This window comes from Poecilia formosa, unplaced genomic scaffold (assembly GCF_000485575.1).
Source record: "Poecilia formosa unplaced genomic scaffold, Poecilia_formosa-5.1.2 Scaffold127, whole genome shotgun sequence".
Taxonomy (NCBI): Eukaryota; Metazoa; Chordata; class Actinopteri; order Cyprinodontiformes; family Poeciliidae; genus Poecilia; species Poecilia formosa.
The window spans coordinates 1,701,346-1,724,635 of record NW_006800066.1 but is presented as its reverse complement, the minus strand read 5'-3'; the positions used below and the strand labels follow the sequence as shown (position 1 = coordinate 1,724,635).

At 39.1% G+C, this 23,290-nt stretch overlaps 2 protein-coding genes across 5 annotated transcripts; one reads left to right on the top strand and one right to left on the bottom strand.

Annotated features, from left to right (window-relative positions):
- Positions 1-3,463: 3,463 nt before the first annotated feature.
- Positions 3,464-11,029, bottom strand: pygo2 (pygopus homolog 2 (Drosophila)). Of its 4 annotated transcripts, none has more exons than XM_007561507.2 (4): positions 10,406-11,029; positions 8,950-9,010; positions 8,281-8,333; positions 3,464-6,113 (listed from the first exon to the last, which is right to left on the bottom strand). In XM_007561507.2, the coding sequence occupies exons 2-4, from the start codon at positions 8,996-8,998 to the stop codon at positions 4,443-4,445; spliced, it is 1,773 nt and encodes a 590-aa protein (XP_007561569.1). In that variant the 5' UTR covers positions 8,999-9,010; positions 10,406-11,029; the 3' UTR covers positions 3,464-4,442. The 4 variants fall into 4 exon arrangements, with proteins under 4 accessions (XP_007561569.1, XP_007561568.1, XP_016531589.1 ...); XM_007561506.2 differs by having other exon boundaries at positions 10,829-11,029; XM_016676103.1 differs by lacking the exon at positions 8,950-9,010.
- A 1,329-nt stretch (positions 11,030-12,358) lies between these two features.
- On the top strand, positions 12,359-22,437 carry LOC103144495 (SH2 domain-containing adapter protein E-like). Its single transcript, XM_007561511.2, has 6 exons — positions 12,359-13,268; positions 15,939-16,065; positions 17,157-17,378; positions 17,680-17,896; positions 18,591-18,710; positions 19,777-22,437. The coding sequence occupies exons 1-6, from the start codon at positions 12,774-12,776 to the stop codon at positions 19,958-19,960; spliced, it is 1,365 nt and encodes a 454-aa protein (XP_007561573.1). The 5' UTR covers positions 12,359-12,773; the 3' UTR covers positions 19,961-22,437.
- Positions 22,438-23,290: the final 853 nt, after the last annotated feature.

Sequence of the window (23,290 nt, the reverse complement as noted above, 5' to 3'; positions counted from 1 at the left end):
TCAATGAGGAACGCTTTGCATGGCGGTATTATCTATAACAGCAGAACCAATGGGGGAAAAGAACCATAATTTGCTGCTACTTGAGATTACACTGCACTCCAACTTTAGTGATTAGGAAAATTATTCACTCCCCGTGAGCTGTTTCACGTTTAACCAGGTCACAACCACAAACCTTAAGACGTTTCATTAGGATTTTATGAAGTAAACTAGTGGAAGTGATACATGTTCAAAATGCTCTGAATAGTGTGGTGTGCTTTTAGCTCTGAACTCCTACATAAAATCCATCTGCCTTTAGGAAGTCACCTAACGTTAGTGAACATCATCATAAAACCAGGAAATACAGAAGACAAGTCTGTAAGAAAGTTGTGGAAAAACTCAAGTCAAAATTTCTAATAGTTCTCCAAATGAATTAGTGATATCTTGAACATTTTTAAATTGATTTGGATTTTGTGTTTCAGATGTTTTGAAATTTCAATGAAAAAAATGAAAACTGAAACTTTTTTAATATACCATTTTCAGATTGGATTGACATTTGACACTTTTAGCTTGTCAAAGCTAAAAGTGAAATTTGTGTGCTGGCAGAGAATAAATAAGACATTCTTTGCTGACTTCTGCAGTCTTCAATTTGACGAAGACATCTTAAGGGTAGTAAAAATGTAGTAATGTCTAGTCAAAGAGCCAGTTTTAGATTTTTGAAATGTAATTACAGATAGTCAAATGAAACCGATTTTACGCCAAAATGGCCTGCCATACTGCTTTTAAAGGAATAGGAATACGATGAGCTAATTGATACGCTCAGTCCAAGTAAAACAATGTTTTTGTTTTTTAATTCATGCTTTCATTTTCACATTTTCCAAAGGGTGTTAGTGTCTCACATAATGTGATTAAAACCTAAATGCAGTCATGTTGCATTTTCACTTCCATGCACCTGTAAAGTTTTTTACTTTTCTGTTGACACAAGCCATCCAATTTTACTGCAATTTCAAAATATCTCAATATGATGTTTCTTTTCACAGAGGCAGGACTTGATGTATATATATATAAAAAAAACTGAGTTACTGCTCTTACTGTTCCATATTGGTGCATTTACCTTAAATGCTGGAAAATGTCACGTATATACAGGCATGAAAAATAAACAGAAATTTCAGCCAAATGTTAAATTTGTTTTAGACTGCTCTTAAATTAAAGGATTAAAAATTCAATCTGATTAAACAATATAATCTAAAAGCAATTTGGCAACTGCTAAAACCAAAGCACAAACAAATTGGCCAACTTTAATTTAATTAACTGATTGGAGGAAAGCGAGTCATTTTTTTTTATTACTAAATCAACCAAAACTTAAGTTTCCACTTTATATGCTTTGTCCCTTAAAGGAGAGTAATTTAGTAATTTCTTTATTTTCAGCTTTTGTCCACAAAACTGCAGCAGATTTATTTCTGCTTTCATGTTTAATGTTTGTGACTAAACAAAAGCTTACAAAAAATAAATGTGCAAATGTTCTGCATAACCTTCAACATCAATGTCTAGGATAAAACAAAATTTTATGCGACTGTGTATGTAGAAAACAGCCAAATAATTCAAATAAAAGTGATAAACCAGACTTGGACAACATAACAAAAAACTGTTTTTACTTCAGAGTTTAGTACCTCTCCTTTCCCCACCGCCTGTAGTACTCGCAGGTTCCACCAGGAGGCACCAGAGCAGAGCAAGAGCACAGCACAAATAGTACAAAACAAAAAGGGAACGACTGAGAGCATGAAAATAAAGGCAACTTGGACATGTAATAAAGAAAAATGACAAGAAAGAATTAGATATAAACACCTTATACCGCAAGAAAAATGTAAAAATGGGTATTTCTGTTTCCTTTTTTTTCTCTTTAGTTGTTTGGTCTACTTCAAGGTTTCCTGCAGTGAAGAATCCTGAAAATAAACAAGTTACTGCATTGGATCGCATGCATCTCCCTCCAATAGTTTCTGTTAAGGACTATGCACATCGTGATATGAGACATGATGTCACTACTTGCTATGCCAACACCATCCAAAAGCACTGGATTCACAATGTCATGAGTACTGCAGATAGAAAAAGAAAAACAAAAAAAAAACGGCCGTATAAAAAAATAAAACACCATGTATACAACCAAGACACGAGAACTCAACTCATCTTTTTTTTTTTTGTTCACTGGTTTTGACTCTGCGACTTGTTCACAAGTGATGGGAACTCTAGACAAATATTTCTGTCAGTATATTTACAAGTTTGTATCTTTTTTGTGTTTGTTTTTTGTTTATTTTTTTTTTTGGTGGCGAAACGTGGATGAGATCCCGACCTCGTACTCCTTTGGATTAACCGGCACTGGGTACAGAACGATGCGGTAAGTAGGGTTAAAGCGTGTGAGATTCAGCTTCCACGATACACTTAATACTGACATGTTTATACTGCCATACACTGATGCATCGTTTTCAGTTTTTTCCCCCTTGCTTGCAGTAAAAGGCCAACAATGTGAAAGGGCAGTGCTGAACTGAACGTTTCAGTAGAAAACTAAGCTGTGAATTCATGGGACCTTTTTACAGGGTTCCTACACGTTTGTCTGGTAAAAAGTTTCCAAAATTCCCAGTCCTTTAAGTTCATTTTCAGATATAAACACACACAAAAAAAATCACTTAATTTATGGCCATTTTTTCTTTTTTTAACCAGGTATCAGATAAAGAAGTTTCAAAAACAACAGGAAGAAAGAAGGAAGAATAAAAGGAAGGAAAGAATGGAAGAAAGTAGAGCTGGGCAAACTTAGATTTTAAGAATAAAATCTCAGATTTTTATCATGCCAGACTAAATTTTTTTTATTTTAATTCATCCCCTCCATTTTCTTTTCAGAAAAGGACAAAAAACAAAAATATTTTCAAAAAGTGGCTTTTATTTCATCGCTTCTGTAAACTGAACAACAGAGTATTAGGGCCAGGCTATGAGAATTTGTTTAATTATGAGAATATAGACAAAATATTAAGAGAAAAAAAGGGCTCAATTCTAGCAGAAAAAAATTTAATATTACACAGAAAAAGTTGTTTTAATGAGAAAACAGTGTAGTTATCAGGATCTGATGTGAGTTCATGTGCTTCCTTCTTTAAATATGCAGACGGTTTCAAAGTCCAGCTACTGATAATTTGACGCTGATGTGTTAAAATTTGAAGTTTTTCTATTAAGTATTATCTCTAAACCTTAAACCAAAGTATAACTTTACAAGATGCTCAACATTTCTCATTTTAATTCAACTTTGTGTTGGAATTCTAAAGAAATAATACTTTAATCGCCTAACATTACAGCTTTAGTCTGGTAAATTTATTTTTATCAAAAAATAAACAATCTTACAAAATAATCAAAGTAAATAATAATTTTGATTTTTAATTTTATATAACCTTAGCCTTGCCTTAATATTTTGTTGTAATATTCTTTTGAATAATTTTTTTTAAAGAATTATTTTGTTTGAAATTCAAATTTTATTTGAATCTGTCAAACAAAGAAGCAACTTTGGGTTTGCTGACATCACTCTGAACTCTGGAAACACAAAGAGTGCAAAAAATAAAATAAATCATGATTTTCCAAAAATTTAATCTTCAAAAATAAAAATTTGATTAATCAATAAAACCGATTTATCACCCAGTCCTACAAGAAAAGCAAAAGGAAGCACAGAATAGTGGAAAAAATGAAGTTTATGTAGGAGTCAAGTCACACAGAAAAGGACGTAATGAAAGGAAGAAGTAAAGAAGAAAGGGAATAAAGGAAGGACATTGAAGAAAAGAAGAGAAAAAAGGAAGGACAGATGGAAGATAGGAGAAGGTAGAAACAAGAAAGTACTGGAAGGATAAAATGATGAATAGAAGGAAAGAAATAGAAAAAAATTTCCTACTCATTTTCTTTTTTCCACACTTAACCAAATAGTTGAACCGCATTCCAGACCGGAGGCTCCTTGATTGCTTCTGGTAGCCGTTCCAGGGCGTCTTCTAATTAAAATCAGTAATCTGCTGAACTCATACCAGTACAAAGCGAGTATTTAAACATCATGTCCCACCGCCTGATTTAATTTTCTGAGTGCGTGAGCTGGAAATACCGCCGTGCACGCAAACGGTTCAGTCAGTCAGTCAGTCAGTGCGGGAGTTTCTGTGCCAGTCAGTCAAGCGGTTTGAGGTAGTGTGTTGGTGTCAGTGCTTTGCTGATTGGCAGCCGGATTTCTCAATGTGGGTAACATTCATCATGATTTCATACTCTAATTGCCGGGGAGGGGAAGGAAAATTTATTTGCCTAGAGTCACTCAAAGTGCTACGTTTAAGCATCAGAGTCGATGAGTGTGTCGCTTTTGTGTAGTGAACGAGTAAAGGGCTGGCCGAGACGCAGCTGACATGGCACACGGGTCATTCAGTTAGATCAGAGTCCGTTTGTCCGATCGATGCTGCTCAGCTCTCGTTAGCCGCCACCAGCTGGCCTAAACCCTGGCGAACGTACACGGCCTGAATGTCCTTGGTCTTGATGCAGAAGTCACAAGCCCAAACGGCGGCGCTTTCCGTGGTCAGCAGCCCGTACGCCGGTTCTGTAAGGCCCGTACAGTCACGGTGGAACCAGCGCTGGCACGTGGCCTCGCAAAGGATGGCGTCCTGGTCGTCGTGCACTTCCGCCAAGCACATGCCGCAAGGGAAGACCATACCGGGTCCGCCGAGTTTTCCGGGACCTGAGCTGGGCCCGGTTGTCGGGGCTGTGGGTCCAGGAGGCAGGGGGGACTGGGTGTTGGGGGTCGAGGTGGAGTTTGAGGGGGGGTTGGGGTTGCTGCCAGGCGTGTTGCCTCCATTGTTGTTAGCTATGTTGTTCTGATTTGAGTTGGGGGCCGCGTTGGACAGCGGCCCGCCGGAACCGGGAGTGTTGTTCTGCTGGTTGTAAGAGGAAGAGCCTGCAGAGTTCGGCGGAGTTGATTGTTGCTGCTGCTGATTGGAGTTGTTGGAGTTTGGGGTGTTGGTGTTGTTGGGGGGCTGCAGCTGACCGGACTGCGGGTGCTGGGGTTGACCCGATCCGTTCAGCGGACCGGTAGGAGAAGAGTTGGGGTTGGGTTGCGGTGGAGCTGACGGAGGTTGGCCAGGTGTGTTTGCACTTTGCGGTGGGACATCGGGGTGGCCGGGAAAGCCTCCACCTGGTTGTGAAGGCCCAGAGTTAGAAGGCGGGCCGGGTGTAGTGCTGTTATTCGGGGGGCCGTTGGGATTCATGTTAAGCTGCTGCTGCTGCTGCTGCTGTTGCTGCTGCGGTGGAGGACCAGCCGGACCCCCTCCTCCACCAAAGTTCTTCCCATCCTCGCTGCCGGGCCCTGGCGGACTGGGGCCGGGGTAGGGACCTTCCTGTGAGGGAGGAAACTGTCCTTGAGGAGGCATACCTGGCAACCCTCCGCCTACCATGTTGCCACCAGGGCCACCACCCATTCCACCCATCATGTTCATCCCAGGACCCATGCCTCCGCCCATGGGAGGCAAGGGCCCTCGTGGACCTCCACCTCCGGGCAACGGTGGGCTGTTGAACGGGTGTCCGCCCTGTCCGTGCTGCTGCTGGGGGGGCATGCCGAAACGAGGATGGGGCGGCCCACCTCCTCCAGGACCCCCCATTCCTCCTGGAGACAACATGGAGTTAAATCCTGGCCCCGGATGCATGGGGGGACTGAAGTTTGGTTGCATATTGAACTGAGAGGGGCCACCAGGAGGAAATCCACCTCCCCCACCTCCTCCACCACCACCGCCGCCTCCACCTCCTCCGCCTCCGAAGCCGGGCATTCCTCCAAAGCCTAACTGGTGGTGCGGTCCAGCGTTGCTCGGAGGGCCGAAGGGCGGTCTGCGTCCAGGCTGACCACTTCCCGGTCCGCTCGGGCCTCCCATGAAGTTCATGCCTGGACCCAACCTGCCTCCACCTCCATACCCACCTCCTCCACCGGCACCTGGACTGGGGAGAAACGGAGCCCCACCTGGTCCGCCTGCCCCACTAGGTCTGGACGGAGGTCCAAAGTCATCATCAAATGGGTTGGAGGCGACCAGATGGTCCACCATGGGCGTGGGAGGCGGCGCAAACTCAGTGAGGTGGGAGAACCCCGCCGCCTGAAACAGAAGAAGTTTACTTTTTAAAATTTTAATGGAAATATCATCAGCATTCTGCAGATTTCAACACTCAAATTTAAGACTTTTTAAAACCATTATGGATGGAGTTTAAGACCTGTAAATCCACAGAAATGTATGAACCTTTTCCAGCAAACTGGTGATAGACTTGCACTTACCCATGATGGATGCAAAAAAGCTAGCTAGCTAGCAAGGGCATGTTAGCAGTGAGTTAGCGCTAGCCTCAACCGTCTCGAGTCACAGAACGCAATGAAGATGTCTGACGCAAACTTTTGCCTGACAGTGAAGTCCCGTGAGAAACCCCCACACAGCCCCCCAAAAACATAGAATATACAAGATTAAATAGTCCTGTCAAAACAAAATTTAAGAATTAAAGGCCAACTAACTTCTGAAAAATTTATTTAAGGCTTTTTACAATTTTTTTAGGGATTGTTTATAAGGGAGGCAAAGCAAATGTGTGCAAAATAACTTCTTGAGAAACACACACCCAAAACCTCTTATTCAATTCACTTTCCCATTAAAGTAAAAAAAGAATAGACAATACAATTGACTGAAAACAACAAATAGCAAATGATAGTAGAATCCTAAGTAGCCGTAAAAATAAACAACTGGATGTTAGGAAGTACATATCAACTCTTCTTCTTTTTGTGCCTTTCAGATACACAGATTTTAGCTGCCAAGTAAAACCTAAAAGTAGGGAGTACCAACTCAGGCTTCTTTTTGGGTTTCTGTATTTGTATCCAATATACTTCAGATTGGATGTTAACAGCCCATTAATAAAAATAAATGTCAGGGAGTGTCAGTCCACCCTTTTTACCCTTTTCCCACCAAGCAGGTTAAGTAAAAATAGTATAAACTGTGAAGAAATATGGAGATTTGAAATGTAATGCAATAAGTCACTGTTCTCTGAATGTCCAGATAGTGCTGGTAGCGTTGCAGGAGTTTTGGAGTCCTCTTCTTTGCTCTAAGTTTCTTAAAATTGAATGCAGTGGCTATAAAAAAAAGTATTCACCGCCTTTTTTGTTACTCTTATTAATCAACAAAAATTTTTTTGCTTGTTTTTATAAAAAAAATATAAAAAAAAACACTAGTGAAAACTGATTTCCACAAAATAATAACAAATGAAAATATGCAACATAAAATAAGTGCATAAATATTCACCTCCCTTTAAAATGAGTGACCTAATTCAACAGAGGTCCAGCCAATTTGTGCCAATAGTCTCAAAACGACTCACCTGCGTGCACTAACGCTGTCTGAAATAGGACAGTGCGATGTGGAATATAAATATGAAATGCCAAATTTCTTGAAACTGAATATGAAAAAATAGATTTGAATTTGAATGTTTTTCTTGCTTTCTTTTCTATAAAAGAAACAAAAAAAAAACATTTTCAAAAGGTGGCTTATATCTCAGTCATCCCTCCTGTGAGTTGTACAACAGAGAATAAGAGAAATTTTGTTTAGTTACAAGAAAATAGTCATAATATTATCAAAATAAAGATGCAATTTTACAAAAAAAAAACAACAAACAAACAAAAAAAAAACATCTTGAAATTATGAAAAAGGAGTCGTTTGGCTGAGAAAAAAGCTTGAGTAATAATATATTTGTTATTTTCCAGGTTGGAGTTTTCATAAACGTACTACTTTATTCTCCTAATATTCTCACTATGTTCTCGTAATTAAAAAAGAAAAAAGTCTTATAATTTCATCATAGAGCTAACCTGAATTCAAAATCCAATAAAACAGAAGCCGCAAAACACGCTTGTCAAACAAGATGGCCGGCCTCTGGCAGTGATGACATCACTTTGAGCTATGAGTGCACTGGAGAAAAAAAAAAATCCAGATTTTCCAAAAAAATGTACCCTTCAAAAACCAAAACTTTGATTAACCAATAAAACTGACTATTGTTTAAAGACACCTGTGTCTGGAATCAGATTTGCTTTTGCAGACAGACGCATCTACTAAACCCCGACTCAAAAATATGTGCAATAGCTATGCACATATTTGTACTTGTCATTTTGTATAAATCCAAGTTTTTCGTATTTTCTTTTAAATTAAAAAAGCCAATTTTGTGCATCTTGATCGACTTGAGACACAGCTTTTTAAGAGCTACCGTACATTGTCGAGGAAAACCTCGATGCACCCTCCTCACCTGAGTGGAAGATTTCCTGGCCTTCTTCTTCTCCGGGCTCTTCATCTGTGAAGCTGAAGTAGGAAGAAACAGGAGGAGGAGAAACTTGAGCAACTTAAAAAAAACAACAAAAAAAACATTCTCTTCATGCCTCACATTATTGATCCACTACCAATCAAGTGCAGCATCACATTTGGATTGGCCAATACCCCTTAGTGACAGAGTGGAGCAGCTTTAGACCTAGGGCCTCTTTTTCATGTCCAACAGTTGAGATGGATTCAATGATGGGACATAGACTGGCATGAGGACAAGATGCTGAACATCCAGGCGTTATCATCACCAACGTTATGAAGCCTTGAATCGCAAATGACCCAGGCAGACCAAATGACCCAGGCAAGAGGGAGAGAGGCCGCAAACAGAGGCAGAAGAGGTAAGGTCAATGAGGGAGACAGGAAAAGACTTCAGACATGAGAACGAGGAAACAGTACTGAAGATACATTTATAGCAAGATAGACGTAATAACCTGTTCACAGACTCACTCTGTGAGAAACAGCCACCACCGAAGACAGTCGTGAAGTTTACATATGGGGGAGGCGAAAAGTGATTTGCTAACAGCACCAGTGCAGCCCATTGCAGCGCAGTAATGGATGATTCCGATCTGATCGGGAGATGGGTGAAGGTAATTCCTACCTTTTCGTTTTCCTTGTCCCGCCAGTAGTCTCCCCGATTCGGAAGCCATTAGCTAATATGACTGTCGGTGAAGTGGCAAATCACCGTTCATATGCAAGGGAAAAAAAAAGTTACAAAAATGACGACGTCTTGAAGGCTACATGCCAACAGGTTGAGTCTGCCACAGAGGCCCGGAGGTCCAAAACACGACAATACGTTTTGGTTTTTCTTCTTCATCATCAATGGTGCAACATACTCTTTAATTGAAGAGTTTTGTCCGGTGTTGTTGTGTTTTGGACCTCAGGTTCAACCTCCCTGTCAGTCCTGTAACTACAGCATTGGCTAACACTTAAAAGTGAACTGGATTAGCTGGTACAATAACGCCGGCCCAGGTCTGCAAATATTTTAGCCACGGTGTCTGTCACGCCAGGATTTGGTCACCAAATCAACGTCAGACAAAAGTGACAACACTAGTGTTATGCAGCGGAAATTTACGGAGCTCATAAAGTGCCACAAGTTGAAATTAAATGGAAAATTAACCGATTTGGGTTAGTCAACAGTGTGCACAGATTTGCTGTCATATTTGTGTCAGTGTGCAGCAGGAATTGTACTGAGCTGTGTTTCCAGTAAAGAGGTAGTTCAACATGGTGATAATAACATAGAACCAGATATCAAGCAAGGGCTTAACAATTTCAAATTGTTTTTAATGCAGAAGGAAACAATGTACTGTGATAATTTCCTGTCCTGCTCTAATAAACAAACTCCAATTTAGGTTGTTTATAACCCTCAAAAACATGTCATATTTTTGGATTAATTTATGGTTAAAAAAAATCTTCTTGGTCAGTAATTTTAAACATCAGACCATGTCACACTTTTGTTTAAATATTTGGGTTACTACCATGAAACCTTAGTATTTCTAGTCAAATTTAGCATCGCAACAATTAGTAAATCTCACTAGTTGTTACTAAAGGAAAAACGTCACAGAGAAGGTTAGAATCAGAGCGAGGAAAACTTCCATCGATGATGACTAGCATACAATTTAGCGACAGAACTGCAGGATTTTTTTTCATGTTATGTTTCCCTAGTTTTCAGATTTGGGTCTGATGTCATTCCCAGACCCAAGCTCTGGAATCTTAGTTCAAGTATTTTGAGTCGTTTATATATCGATAACCGCTGGGATAATCATTTGCTTTATAAAATAAAACAAAAACATGGAACATATATCAAAAATAACAAAATAATTCCAAAAGCTGGTCGATGAGCAACGGGTCTTCCATTGAAAGTGTCCAAATTGGTGCATTATATGCTTACCACATTTTTGTGTGATCTAAATCATACAGGTATCATTAGAATGTTTGAATTCTAGATGTTGATTATCCCATTTTGCATATCTGTGCACACGTTTCCTAAACTTATCAAACGGGTGTTCCCAACTTCTATTTTTATTACTACATCTGGCACTTGCAGGGCTCCGTACCAATTTCGTGTAGATGCAACCCAGCTTCTTTCTGTTGGTTGATGCTGGTTTTCGTACTACCAGCTGTTAGTCAGCAGATATACGGTACAGAGCTCCCCGTCCTCCTCTAATCACTTGCAGATGTTTGGTTAGCAACTTGCAGGACGCTACGTTTGCTAACCAGTTAGCCACGTTACCCAATGTGGCTAACCAGCAGCGTTGAGATTTTCACTCAAAACTCGTAAAAATCATAAACCAAACTCTGCCATATGTGTCTCTACAGTCATGTATGAGCAGGTGCAAATAATTTTAACACATATCACATAATGTATAGCACAAAGAAATCGATTAGGTTGTGTGAACTTGCTGTTTGCTATGCTAACATTAGCGAGTTAGCTGCAGATTGCTAGCCATCTGGCAGACTATCGTGGAAGCAAACTGTACCCTTTCTCCGATGCTTGCTCTGCTCTGCTGTCCTTTAAAATGAAACTCGCTGGTGTGTCATTGCCAGCAAACCAGTCCTCACACGGTGTGTGCTTGTTGATCCACCATTCAACTGTAATTCATTCAAAAACGCAAATTTCTGTCATAATTATCACGGCCTTTCTGCCGCTACCGGACAAAGAGGGAGAAGCAGGGGCAGCCAGCAGCACGGACGGTTACATTTCATCACACAAATAGGGGTGTTGTTAGGTGTTTACTACTTATTTTACCTCCACCTTTGGTAAATAAAATGCCCAGTTTGCTTGAATTCGATAGTACAAGCCTAAATAGAAAGGAATATCTATACCGCCTTGCAGAAAAAAAGCAACATGTTCTTATTTTAATTTCTAAAATAAAAAAAATCACACCCACACTTTTGGCTAGTCTAAAATATGCAGAGCTGGTCTAAGCAGCCTATTTCCCAACCTGCATTTCAATAATAAGGATTAAAACTAATATGCCACACATAAGTTTATTTATTTTAAGTGAATTTCTGTCTTGAACAGTAGTTGCATGAGTTGTGGTGAAACAACATTATTGTAAGTGCATGCTGCTAAATTTTAAACCTTGAGATATATTATATTATATTATATTATATTATATTATATTATATTATATTATATAGAGAGGATCTTGTTTTCCTGAAAGTTTCCATACAGAATAAAAAAAATCCTATTAAGTCATTATATTTCTTCTGCTTTTATTGAATTTGTTTGAGATATTTGCTATTGTATTTGTGAATTGATAATAATTTTCTCATTGATTTTTGGTCACTGGCAATATATTTGTGCATTGTAATTTTGTATATATTTTTATTTTATTTTGTTTGTTTGTATTTTGTTATTTACATTTTATTCCATGCGTTTGTTTCCCCACAGTAAATTATCAGGATTTTACATTGTAGCACAAAACAAAAGCAAAACAAAACAAACAACATATATTCTGATAAATATATTTTGTAAAATCATAGGAATATTTATCATATGTAAGAAAATCTGTAAATATATGTAGAAAATTAAAAAAACCTATTAAAATGGGTAGTATTTTTTTCAAAGATGTTTTATTATTTTACAGATTCATTCATTCATTCTAAAAATTCTTTTGAATTTTTTTAATTTATCTGTAGATACATGTATTTTTAATTTATTTTATTTATTTTTTGCCAAAATAGTGGACAATTTGAATATTTTGCAAGAACCTTATTAATATTTAACAATGTTTTGTCCTTTCTTTCTGTAAAATAAAAAGAAGAAACAAGGAAAAGAAACCTGAAACATTGTTGGTGTAGAAAACATGTTTATAATAGAGATATTTTTCATTGATTACTGACACGTGGGGAGTGCGAGGTGGCCAGGCTTGAAGGAGGGACCCAGGGCACCAGTGAAGATAGGACCACCACTGATTCTCCGCCCACCAGGGACTGCCTCCCCGTTGTTAAAGTAGATACCCCCCACACGGGCTCATTTATTTTACTTTTTCCACTGTGGACGCTTGTAACCGACCCATTAGCCGCTCTGGGAATGGGACCAAAAATCACCATCAAGAAAAACTTCGCCTTTTTTCGGATGATCCCGCTCCGATGGCATCTTTTTATCCAAAGGGAATAAACTTTCTTTAAACTGAAAAAAGGAGCAAATGTAAGAAATTTTCAAATGGGATAAAACTTGAGTATTGTTTTTTTCCCCTACTAAGCAGGCTTATGTTTCATTGGGGCCATTTTTTAAAAAGGATTTTTTTTAAAGTGAGGTGTGAAAATGTTCTGTCCATTAGAATAAAGCAGCGGAAGTCTATTGTTAGAGAGGCAGTGATTTTCTAAAGGTGCCTCCCTGGAGGCCCCTTTGCATGACGCTGAAAGGTGCAGGACGAGGCAGGAAAGTTTAGAGATCTCCATCCAAGGGGGAAAAAAATGGCAAAGTGGTTCAAGGAGTTCCCCCTGGCCCTGAAGAACGGTACGGACAAGATCCGGTCAGTCTCTGAGTCCGGCTCCCATCCGAGGGCTAATAAAGCCGGGCTGTTGATCAGCATCGGGACCAAAACGGGCCACCGGAAGAACTCCTCTGCAGACAGCGCAGCAGGAGGTGGAGGTGTCGGCTTGCTGTCCGGAAAGAACCGAAAAAACTCCGGCGCAGAGGTCAGCAGGAACGGGGTTGGTTCCCAGAAAGACGGGAAGGCTTGGGACACTTTGCTGGCCGGGAAAAGCCGCAAGAACTCCAAAGCAGAGGCGTTGTTGGAGGAGCAACACAGACCCCCGAAGACCTCCCCGCCCGCCTGCGCCTACATCAGCCGGATGATAAGAGTGGACAAACAGGACAAAAGCCCCAACTTTACAATCAGTGGTACCGCCGGCAGCCCAGTGAGCTCTGAAGCAGAGAAACCTGCAGCGCAGTCCAAAACGGGAACTGTGAGTTTTATTCTAAGAGCTCATTTTGACTCTCCTAAAATATATTTATTGTAACAATAAAAAGGAACCAGAAACCTGTTTAAAGAGCTGTAATTGTAATATGGACCGCCTCTGGCCCCGTATGTCCCGTATATGTTGTTTTAGTTTTATATTATTTAATTTTATTCTATAGTGTAAAAATATATATAAGAAACCCTGAGCCCAAAGTGCCACAGCATAACAAATAATTAGCTAAAATAATAAATATTTTATTATTTAAATAAAACTGTGATAATACATAAAAAACATTGTATAAATATTAATAATTTACTAGATATGTAAATAATTAGATTCTAAAATCAGGCAAAGATATTATTTATTTAACTATTTCATATTTTGTGTGCTATACGTTTTAATAAAATAATTTTGAACACTGTGATTTGCAAAATAAAGTCCAACATTTGAGTGGTCACCTGAATAGCAGTTTAACTGGAGACCAATCACCATTCACATATCAGTGCTAAGCCCCACCCACTGATTTTTGACAAAAAATATTCCCTAAAAGAATAACTGAATAAATAATACTGAAGTGCCATTTGTGCTTTTAAGATATAGTGAGTTCAAATTTAATCTCAATATGCATTTATTCAATCATGTATACATTACTGAAACATTTGTTTCTTTTTTATTTAATATATTAAATAAAAAAGACCATTTGAATTAATTGTGTTGGTGTAGAGAGAAACACATCTAAAACTGGCAGGACTGAACAAGGACAACCGTGGCTTCAAGAGAATATCGGCACTTTTGATCCTCCATATTGAGTTGCAATGGTTTCTATCAAATACCCTGAAAATGTTGCATTTACTGAGTGAATAACTGCAAAGTTACCTATTCATACTTGCTTATTTGTTCTTTGGCAGTAATGTCCAGTGAGTGGAAATGACCAAAGAGACGCAGGTAGTCTGACTTTTTTTAAAAAAAGTGTGTGTAACACAAGAGATATTTGTTATCCTGTTCGGTTTGTATTCAGTTTCACTTCTACCTTGGGTGGGTTGTGGTCTACATGGACAGACACTTGAAAACACATTCGGGGGGCAGTTTTCTTTACTTAAATAGCTTATATAGAAAATTTAATTAGGATTCTATTAGATTTTGTTGTACTTTTTAATGGTAGGTCTAATATTAAAAATATAAATGTTTTAATTTGTGTACAAAATGTAATATTTTTCCTAAAATGACAGGTAAATACCAAAACATATGTGTCCTTAAAGCTTTTCTTATGGTAAAAGTACAAACACATGTTTTTAGTTTGTGATTCTTTGCATGTTGCATGCTAATCTGACATGTTTCTCCTACCTTCTCTAATGGGATAGCAGTAAACTGTCTGACTGCAGCTTCAGGAAAGGCATAAAAGTGAAGAAGCCTGGCTCCAGTCCAAACTCAGAAAAGACTCATTATTGTCTCATTTCCCCTCCTCCTCTCTGTGTCTGTGCCTCCCACTGTGCCCATCCCTCCCAGATTGTGTCACTCTGCTCCTCTCCACTGTTTGACCTTCTACCTTCATCTTCCTCTGCCTCGATTACAAAACTGTTGGCAGACATATGAGGTCGTCACCTTCCTCTGGCTCAGTTTTGACCTACGCAGAGGCCCCTCCCTCCTTCGCTCTGCTTCATCCCTCTCATTCATAACATTCTTTCCCTCTGGTGACTGCTGCCATGTTTTACGAAACTCAGTGGGATTGAAATCAGGAGCTGGCCAAAACCTTTGTCAGTTTATCCTAAAAAAAAAGTATGATGGGGGAAAAAAAACATCAATAATTACACCAATTATAGTAGATATTAGAATTACATAGAGCTGGACGATATGGCTGAAAAATGTATCACGATGTAGGCATTTCACATCAGTCAATATCAATAATTATAGTTTTTTTTTTGTGTTTCAAAAATCCAAAATACAGCCAAATAGAGAAATTGTGAATAAAATATTCCATTTTGTTGTAAGGCTGGACAATATGGCTGACAAAAAAGTATCGCGATAAAAGTATTACATATCAGTCGATATTGATAATTATTGTTTAAAATATCTGAAACTCTACCAGTCTGATGGTGTGACCTTTCCTGTCTTATCCACAGTTTTCAACATCCACAGTATTTTTAAGGCACAGTGACAAAACCTTAAACTGCTGCTGTGCAAGTTACTCAGCAGGTTGTTGCTAGGTAACCACAAGTAAGTCAGTAGGTCGTTGCTAGGTAACCAAAGAGTGAGTGAGTTGGTAAATGCCATTCACTTTTCCCTCCTTTAGCTGACCGGGAAGAGTTGAGCAGTTGTGTACACTGTTAAAAAAAAAAAGAAAGCGTTTTTAATTCATGGTATTTATACGGTAAAATTCAAGCGACCACAGTGGCCAGTACTTTACCGTAAATCAGAGACGTTTAATAATTTTTTTTTTACAGTGTACATTTGACGTAAAAAATGTGTTAGTAAACCATGAACATTACACTAAATATTCTAAAGAACAATCTAACACCATTTTCCCAAGCAGAAATTCTATCATTTATTCATTTTGAAATGAATTTGACTTGATTACTGTGTAAATTTAACCTCAAACATGAGTTTCGTCTATGAGTTCACAGTTTAAAGGATCTACACCCCCCAAATGACTGTTTTTCCTGTGCTTTCCTGATCTAGTTGATCATTGTGGAGGATTACGCAGACCCGTTCGATGCCCAGAAGACCAAAGAGCAGAGGGACGCAGAGAGGGTTGGGGAGAACGACGGCTACATGGAGCCGTACGATGCACAACAAATGATAACCGGTAGGAACTCGTAAAACCCTCTCGACCTCACAGGATTCCCATTTTCAGTCACTTCATCATCCTTCTGAGAATGTGAATCACTCTGCTCTCTGGCTTTGCTATGATGACTGCATTTTATTTGGACAATGGGTGTAGTTTCCTGTCCTCACTTCCTCTTTCCTGTTTCTGTTTCCTGGTGCTATTCTCTCAAAAGGAAGTCGGCCCCGATCGCCGGCTCCCAGAATCTGGGATGCACCCCTATTTGGGCCTCTCAGAGTCAGAGGAAATACGGTGTCTAATCAGGGAATCGGATGCTGCCGGGAACTTTTTAGTTTGTTGTTTTTACCAGCAGAGTCACACAATGGCACTGCGTGAAGGTGGACAGGCTTTACTGCTCCTCCGTCTCTCAGGTTGTTTCTCGCTGAGACGGTGTGAAGTCAGCAGAGGATGTGATGATGTGAGTCGCTCGGTTTAAGAGGCTGAAACCACATGGAAGGTCAGCAGGGCAGTGAACGCGGCCCAGCATTATTTAGCAGCTGAGATCAGTTATTAAATCACAACTTCAAGCAGACTTTCTTTGGCTAATTTCTATTTTTCTCGTTTTTATTCAAGTCAGGGTTGAAAGCCAGGCTCCTCTGAGTTTTTTTTATTGGGGAAAAATCTAAACAGATGTGCATACCTTTAAACTAATATTTTGTTAAAGCACTTTTTAAAGCAATTTCAGCATTTATTGTTTATTTTTTGGAACACATATAACATCAATTAAAGTGCCACTAATGAACCTGAAATAAAGTCCAGCTGTCTCGATTATTAAAATAACAAGGAAAACGTTGTCATCGTCTCATTTAAACATGAGATTAAACATTTGAGAGTGGTTTTCTTCCGATGATGTAAAAAAAAAAAAAAAAAAAAAAAAAAAAAAAAAAAGGAAACTGGTTCGATTGAAATTCAGCTACAACCTGATCCAGCAGAACTTTTTTGTGTCCAGCTTTCCCGTCTTTCTCCCACAATGTTCCCTGCAGCTGGTGCAGGTTCTGCGTCGCTCCATTGGTCGAGGCTTTTATCTCTCGGCAGAGATTTTAATCTTTAATCCCTTCTCTTCAACCTGCCAGAGATCAGACGTCGGGGATCTAAGGACCTGCTGAAGGTGTGCATGTCGGCAGACGGGAGCGAGGGACCTGCGGAGAAAGGTCAGCCGGCTGCCATCTATGACAACCCGTATGAGGGAAGCGGCGACGGTGAGCGGACGAAGCCGGAGCTGGACCAGCGTCCCGCAACCGAATACGAGTTGCCATGGGAATGGAGGAAGCAGCACATCGTCCGAACTCTGTCGGGTATAATAAAGCATCTTTCATCACATTGTTATTATCTGAAGGTTCGTCACTGAGTTTGAAGTTTGACTCTGGTTGAAGCTTTTCAAGAGTAGATGGTTGTGTTTGTGTTGCTCCGCCTGCTTCTCCCTCACATGCATATTTTATAAGCCCCACAGACCAACAGCATACTCAACATCTTGTATAAAACATCAAAGTACTCTGCTGTGTTTTTAGACATCAACAGAAAGTTCAAACTCAGGAAGAAAGTTTTTTTTTTTCTGTATATATCTATTTTACTTTGCTTGTGCTCGTCTTTTCCCAGCACAATTTGACAACCCAGTCAAAGAGGAGACGTGTTTTCATACACTCACCATGCAGACCCAGATGCTGCAGCAGCAGCAGCATCTGAGGCAAAAAAGCAGAAGCCAAAAGATCCTGAGATCCTCTCACCCGACTCTGCTGCCATCTACGCTTCCCTGCAGCAGCCCTGATGGAGAGGCATGCTGCGTGGATCCACTGCTGCCTCTGGAAAAGCAGAGGTAGCACCCTGCTCTCCTCTATAGATAAAAACACAAAACATACAGTATATTCTGAAATTAATCACACCTTTGGATATTTTTTATATACAATTGGGCAGGTTGAAATGTGAAGGGAGCATCATGTGTCCACGTTATGCTCCAGTACATTTAGTTATTGTTCTTGTGAAATAGTGTTTTCTTTTTTGGGAAGTCTTTAATTAATTTAAGATGAAGAAAAACAATATCCTTCTCCAAAATGGCAAAAACCAACAACAACAAAAAAATTAAATAAAGAAAGGAAAGTTACAAAAACATTTAAAGAGAAGCAGAAAGCTGAAGAAAATTATTTCTGAATCAGAAGAAGAGGAGGTGTTTATTACAGAGCAGGAGCTGTAAATGTTGGGCAGATCAGTACAGATTTCACAGCTGTGACTCCGACTAAATGTCTGGTTATTGATGAAACATTACTCAGTTACAGTGTTTAGATGTTTTCTCAAGTTTTACAAATTATGTTTAGCTAAAATGAAAAGAGATTATTTTACATGTAGAGTTTTAAAAATGTTTAAAGCTCAAATTGGACTCTGCAGAGCACTCCATGACCCACATGTTTAAGTGGTGTAGATGTTTTTGGAGTCATATCCAACGTCACCTAAAATCTCAACAAACATGTTGAATATCAAAGGGACGTGTGGATTCTGCTCTGCATCTCTTCCAGCTGGTACCACGGCTGCGTTACCCGGCAGGAGGCCGAGTTCCAGCTGCAGTCCTGCAGAGAGGCCAGCTTCCTGGTCAGGAACAGCGAGTCAGACAGCAGCAAGTACTCCATCGCCCTCAAGTGAGTGTTTCCTGAAGGTGCAGGCTCAGCTTCTGCTGGATGAAACGTTTCTAATTGGATGCACATTTCTTATTTGTGGCTTTGCTGTAGTCTGAGTTTGAAAGAATGCAGGACAAGTTAGTGGGTGTAGATAAAGAGGCATTTAAACCAAAAACTTAAATTAACAGAAATTTTGAAAAAAACGAAACAGAAAGCCAAGCTACACCCAGCAGGACATAAAATAAGACGCGCAGCTAGAAAGAAGGGTCGGCTTCTCCTGAGCTGAAGCTCAGCCGTCGCTCTGGTCTGACCACCATCGGCCGGTGTTTTTTCATATGATTTCGCTAGAAACTCAAAGATGCTACAACCTTTTCTGAAACATGAAATAAAGTATAACATGAAACTAAACTAACTAAACTTCTGTTGGATAGAATGAGAACACAAAAAGGCCATAATGCAGACTCTACTAATATAATATAATATAATATAATATAATGCTTTTATTTATGATAAAACCTAAATAAATGTAGCTATACATAAATAAATTAAAAATAATCAATGAAATTACTGAAGGGGGAAACCTTGCAAAACAAATACGATTATGCCTAATAGTAATAATAATAACTAATATCAGTATTTTTATTATATATTATGCAATTATTATTGCAATGTTATTACATAATAATAAAACAGCTAATATATTACAATATTATTAATAATCATTATGCTATCATGTTATTAATAACATTAATAATAATAATAATTGTGCTGTTAGTATTGCTATAATACTAATAGCTCTTATATTATTACACAATAATTATTAATAATATTTGTTATTATTTATACATATTATGTAAGTTAAAAACTAAGGGAATAAATGCACTAAGGAGGGAGGAAATAAGTAAACCATCAATAAATGAAGAGGCACCCCTTGCAAAACATCTTTATTTTTAATTAATTTCATCTTTGTTCTTTTTTTATCTTACGTTCGTCACGTCTCCGTTGCATTTCCTTTGCTAAAAGAACCTGAAAGTTTTGATGAAAAGGTCAGTGGATGTTGGTCTTCATGAGTCTCGTCTGTGTCCAGGACGAGTCAGGGTTGCGTTCACATCATCGTGGCCCAGACCAAAGAGAACGGCTTCACCCTGGACCAGAGCAGCTGCGTGTTCCCCAGCATCCCGGAGGTGGTGCACCATTACCGCACCAGCCGCCTGCCTTTCACCGGGGCGGAGCACATGACGCTGCTCCACCCCGTACCTCGCATCCACTGACTCTGACCTTAAAACCTCAAACGCATTTGAAGCAGAGATGAGAGGAAATAATCTAAGAAAGTATGTTTCTTTTGCCTGTACAACTACAACCCTCTCAAATGTGTATTTTTTTTATTTTTTTTGTTGTTGATTTGATGTTAAAAATGTGTTCAGCTGCCCGGGTTTTATTCACTTATTTTACTTTCATGTGCAGCTGATGCAAAGCATCCAGGCTGCTATTTTGCATGTGAACAAGCCCTGCAGAAATGACAAGGCACTTTTTTTCTGATTTAAATGTGACCTGATTTCAGAATGTGTTATTAGCTGTGCCTCTAAGTAAAACTGCTGCTTTATTGTTACTAAGTTAAATTTCCAGATATTGAAAACATTTGAGTTTATCTCTCCTGCCCTCTAGTGGACAAGGAGGATGAACTGCACCTTTACCGAGACAAAGACTTGCTCCATGCAATAAAACACATCTAAAGATATGGAAAAAAGATATTCTCAGAGCAGTTTCATAAAATTATAATTTATTTCGGCATCAGCTGTCCCATGAAGATTGTTTTCTCTCCGTTTTACTGTGAATGAGGGAGCAGTTTCCACTGCGTTGTGTGCACTGGGTGACTGGGTGATTCACCCCAAAACAATGTGCGAGACAGAGCTCCAGCTCAGCGGTAATTGTACTTTTTACTGAAAAAGACCCGAGGATCAGGCTTAAGATGTTTATTCATTTCAGGGAGCGTTACAGTGATTCCCAACCTGTAGGGGAGGCTACGAGCTAAGAGATGGGCGATCAGCGCTTGGGGGATGGGTTGAGACTTTTAATATGTTGTGCTCTACTCCTGGCACCCTTCATGCAGATTTGTGTCAAAGTTGTTGGAGCACACAGAGAAAGCTTTGACCATTCCTCTTTGCTTTCCCTCCAGATTCTCCTGACTTTGCTCTTCTCGCCTAAGTTTGGAGAAAAGATTGGATTTAGATCTGCATCCTGAAGGCTGATTTTGTGTCTGGTGAACCATTTCCGTGTTAATTTGGGCGTTTGTTTTGGTTCCTTTTGTTACGGAAAGCTTCAGAATACCAACTCAGACCACCAGATTTCTATTAAAAATGTTCTGGTATTTAAGAGACTGTGTAATGCAATGTACTCTAGCAAAAATATGTCAATTTACTTGAATGAGAAACCAGAAACCACATCGCCCACATGTCGTATTTATTGCAGGAACACTCAGTCTTAGTCTGATCTGACCAAAACACCAAGTTGTTGTACTGAGAGCCAAAGGATTTGAATCAAAACAAAGGTTTCAGGATCTTTGGAGGAGAAACCAGCCCATGGCATCACAGAACCTCAGCTTCATCTCACATACAGCTTATCTTATGGTCCATGAAAATGTTTACTTTTGTCACAGTAGGAAAGTTTAGGCGTTTTTTTTCTGGCAGATCTAATGGTTTTCCTGTAGACTTGGTGATGTTAAGGTACAACTCTTTGCTGCATCTGAGCTTGTTTGTGTCTGGTGCCAAGATAAATCTGATCCCTCATAGAGCCTTGTTTGTTGCTATTCTTGTTTTTAAATGTTTAGACAATCTGACCTTATAGACAGCTCAGGCGAGCAGCTTTTCAAATTATTTTATTTTGCAGAAACATAAAGAAAATAGAAAAAGGTCTCTATGTCTGTACCAATTCCTTGGAGCTTTAACTTACAAAATGTACAATATTTTAATCAGTTGAGGCTTATTTTAAAGGGACTGGTGTGGCTTTTAATTATTATTGTTATTATTGTGGCACCATTCCAGTTTAAGTGGAATAAACTGGAGAACAAAGTAAAAAAAAAATCAAATTTGAGAAGCAACAAAGTAGATGTAGATGCTCTGTACTTACATGGTTATGAACAGTACTGCACTGCGCTTTAAAATTAAATAAAAAGCACATACATGCAAACCCTGGCTGTGATGAACAGTTAAGTTCATCTTTAAGTTGTGTATGATCTGCTCTGATTGATCAAGACCAATTTTTAACATTAATCTCCTATTTAACAGATGCCAGATGGAGCATAACTTTTTCGCGTTACAAAGGGGGGCTACCAGGAGAAAAGGTTACGGGAATATGCTTATTAAATAAAAACATCTTGGAAGAAGAATTTACCTTTTTAAAGCTAAGCATCAGATTTATTCTTTTTCTTTTTTTTTTTTTTTGTCTTTAGATCTAGTTTGTCATATATACAATAGTTGACAAATATGGTTAATTTTATTGTAAAAGATTATTTGATGAAAATTAAATCTTCCCTTGCAAAAACAACCTTAAAAGTGGCCCACTCACAGTGACATCACACAAGGAATATGATTATTTCTAAAGTCAGTCTATTTGAAATTTTTGCTATTCTTTGTTTTTCATTGCATGTTTTCAGGTAAATTCTTTCTTCGAATATTCTCTCTTTGCTTGCGTCAGCTGATCTGTTTGATTCTTTACTGAGTTTTTAAAACCTTTGGAAATTCTGCTTCGAAAAGAAAAAAATCACCACTGACCTTTAGATGTTTCTTATTCTGATAGCTGATGCCTAAAAGAGAGACGGTTCTCCCTCCAGGTGAGACAGTCCTGCCACTTTAAGGGGAAAGTCACTGATGGGGGATGTTTGAATGTTCCCTGAAAGTCTTTAGATTTTACTGCCCATCAGCTCAAACATGCCGAGCCTTACGTTTTATGCTAGTGGCACGCTGGAGACCAGGAGTCAGCCTGAAGCCGAGTTTCAGGCCGACATCACGGTCTCAGATACTTGAACGTTAACCATTTACGTGCCACTTCAAAGTGTTATTGTTTTAAGTCAATGTATTTTGATGTAATTTAAATGGAAACCAGACTAAGTGGTCCTGAATGTGCTGAATCCCAATAAAACAAGCAATAGAAAATGGAAAACGTGAGTCTGTTGTGCTTTATGAGATGTGAAGGAGCAGGATCAGAATGAGGGTGGGGCTGTTTTTTTTTGTGTTTTTGTGCTCAATCTGCATGTCGACTTTTAGCTGCTGTTCCAAAGATTGACAAGGTTAAGAGGTGAAGTCCTGGATGAGGGATTAGGTTTAAACCGGAGGATTATGCAGAGCACAAACAGTTTACCTCGCTGTACTCCAGATAGTATGGATTAAAGTAAACGCATCCCTAAAAGGAGTAAGAGTCGTATCATTACTCTAATGTCAAGGATGCTTAAGGTGGAGAGGGTAAAAAAAAAGAAGAAAAAAGCATTTGACACCGACCCTCTCGTCTTCCCTTCTTTCCTTACGGATCTCCTTTACGGTCCTCGCCGGTTCTGTGTCACCTGAGGCAGGTGACTGTCTGACTCGCAGAGGAGGACGCGGCTGCTT

Bases quoted from the DNA above. Each gene is read 5' to 3' on its own strand.
- pygo2 (XM_007561507.2), bottom strand. From the start codon at position 8,998: ATGGCTTCCGAATCGGGGAGACTACTGGCGGGACAAGGAAAACGAAAA. The intron at 8,334-8,949 runs GTAGGAATTACC...TTCCTACTTCAG, and splicing joins GGGACAAGGAAAACGAAAAG to CTTCACAGATGAAGAGCCCG. The intron at 6,114-8,280 runs GTGAGGAGGGTG...CTTCTGTTTCAG, and splicing joins CCAGGAAATCTTCCACTCAG to GCGGCGGGGTTCTCCCACCT.
- LOC103144495 (XM_007561511.2), top strand. From the start codon at position 12,774: ATGGCAAAGTGGTTCAAGGAGTTCCCCCTGGCCCTGAAGAACGGTACG. The intron at 13,269-15,938 runs GTGAGTTTTATT...TTCCTGATCTAG, and splicing joins CGCAGTCCAAAACGGGAACT to TTGATCATTGTGGAGGATTA. The intron at 17,379-17,679 runs GTATAATAAAGC...GTCTTTTCCCAG, and splicing joins CATCGTCCGAACTCTGTCGG to CACAATTTGACAACCCAGTC.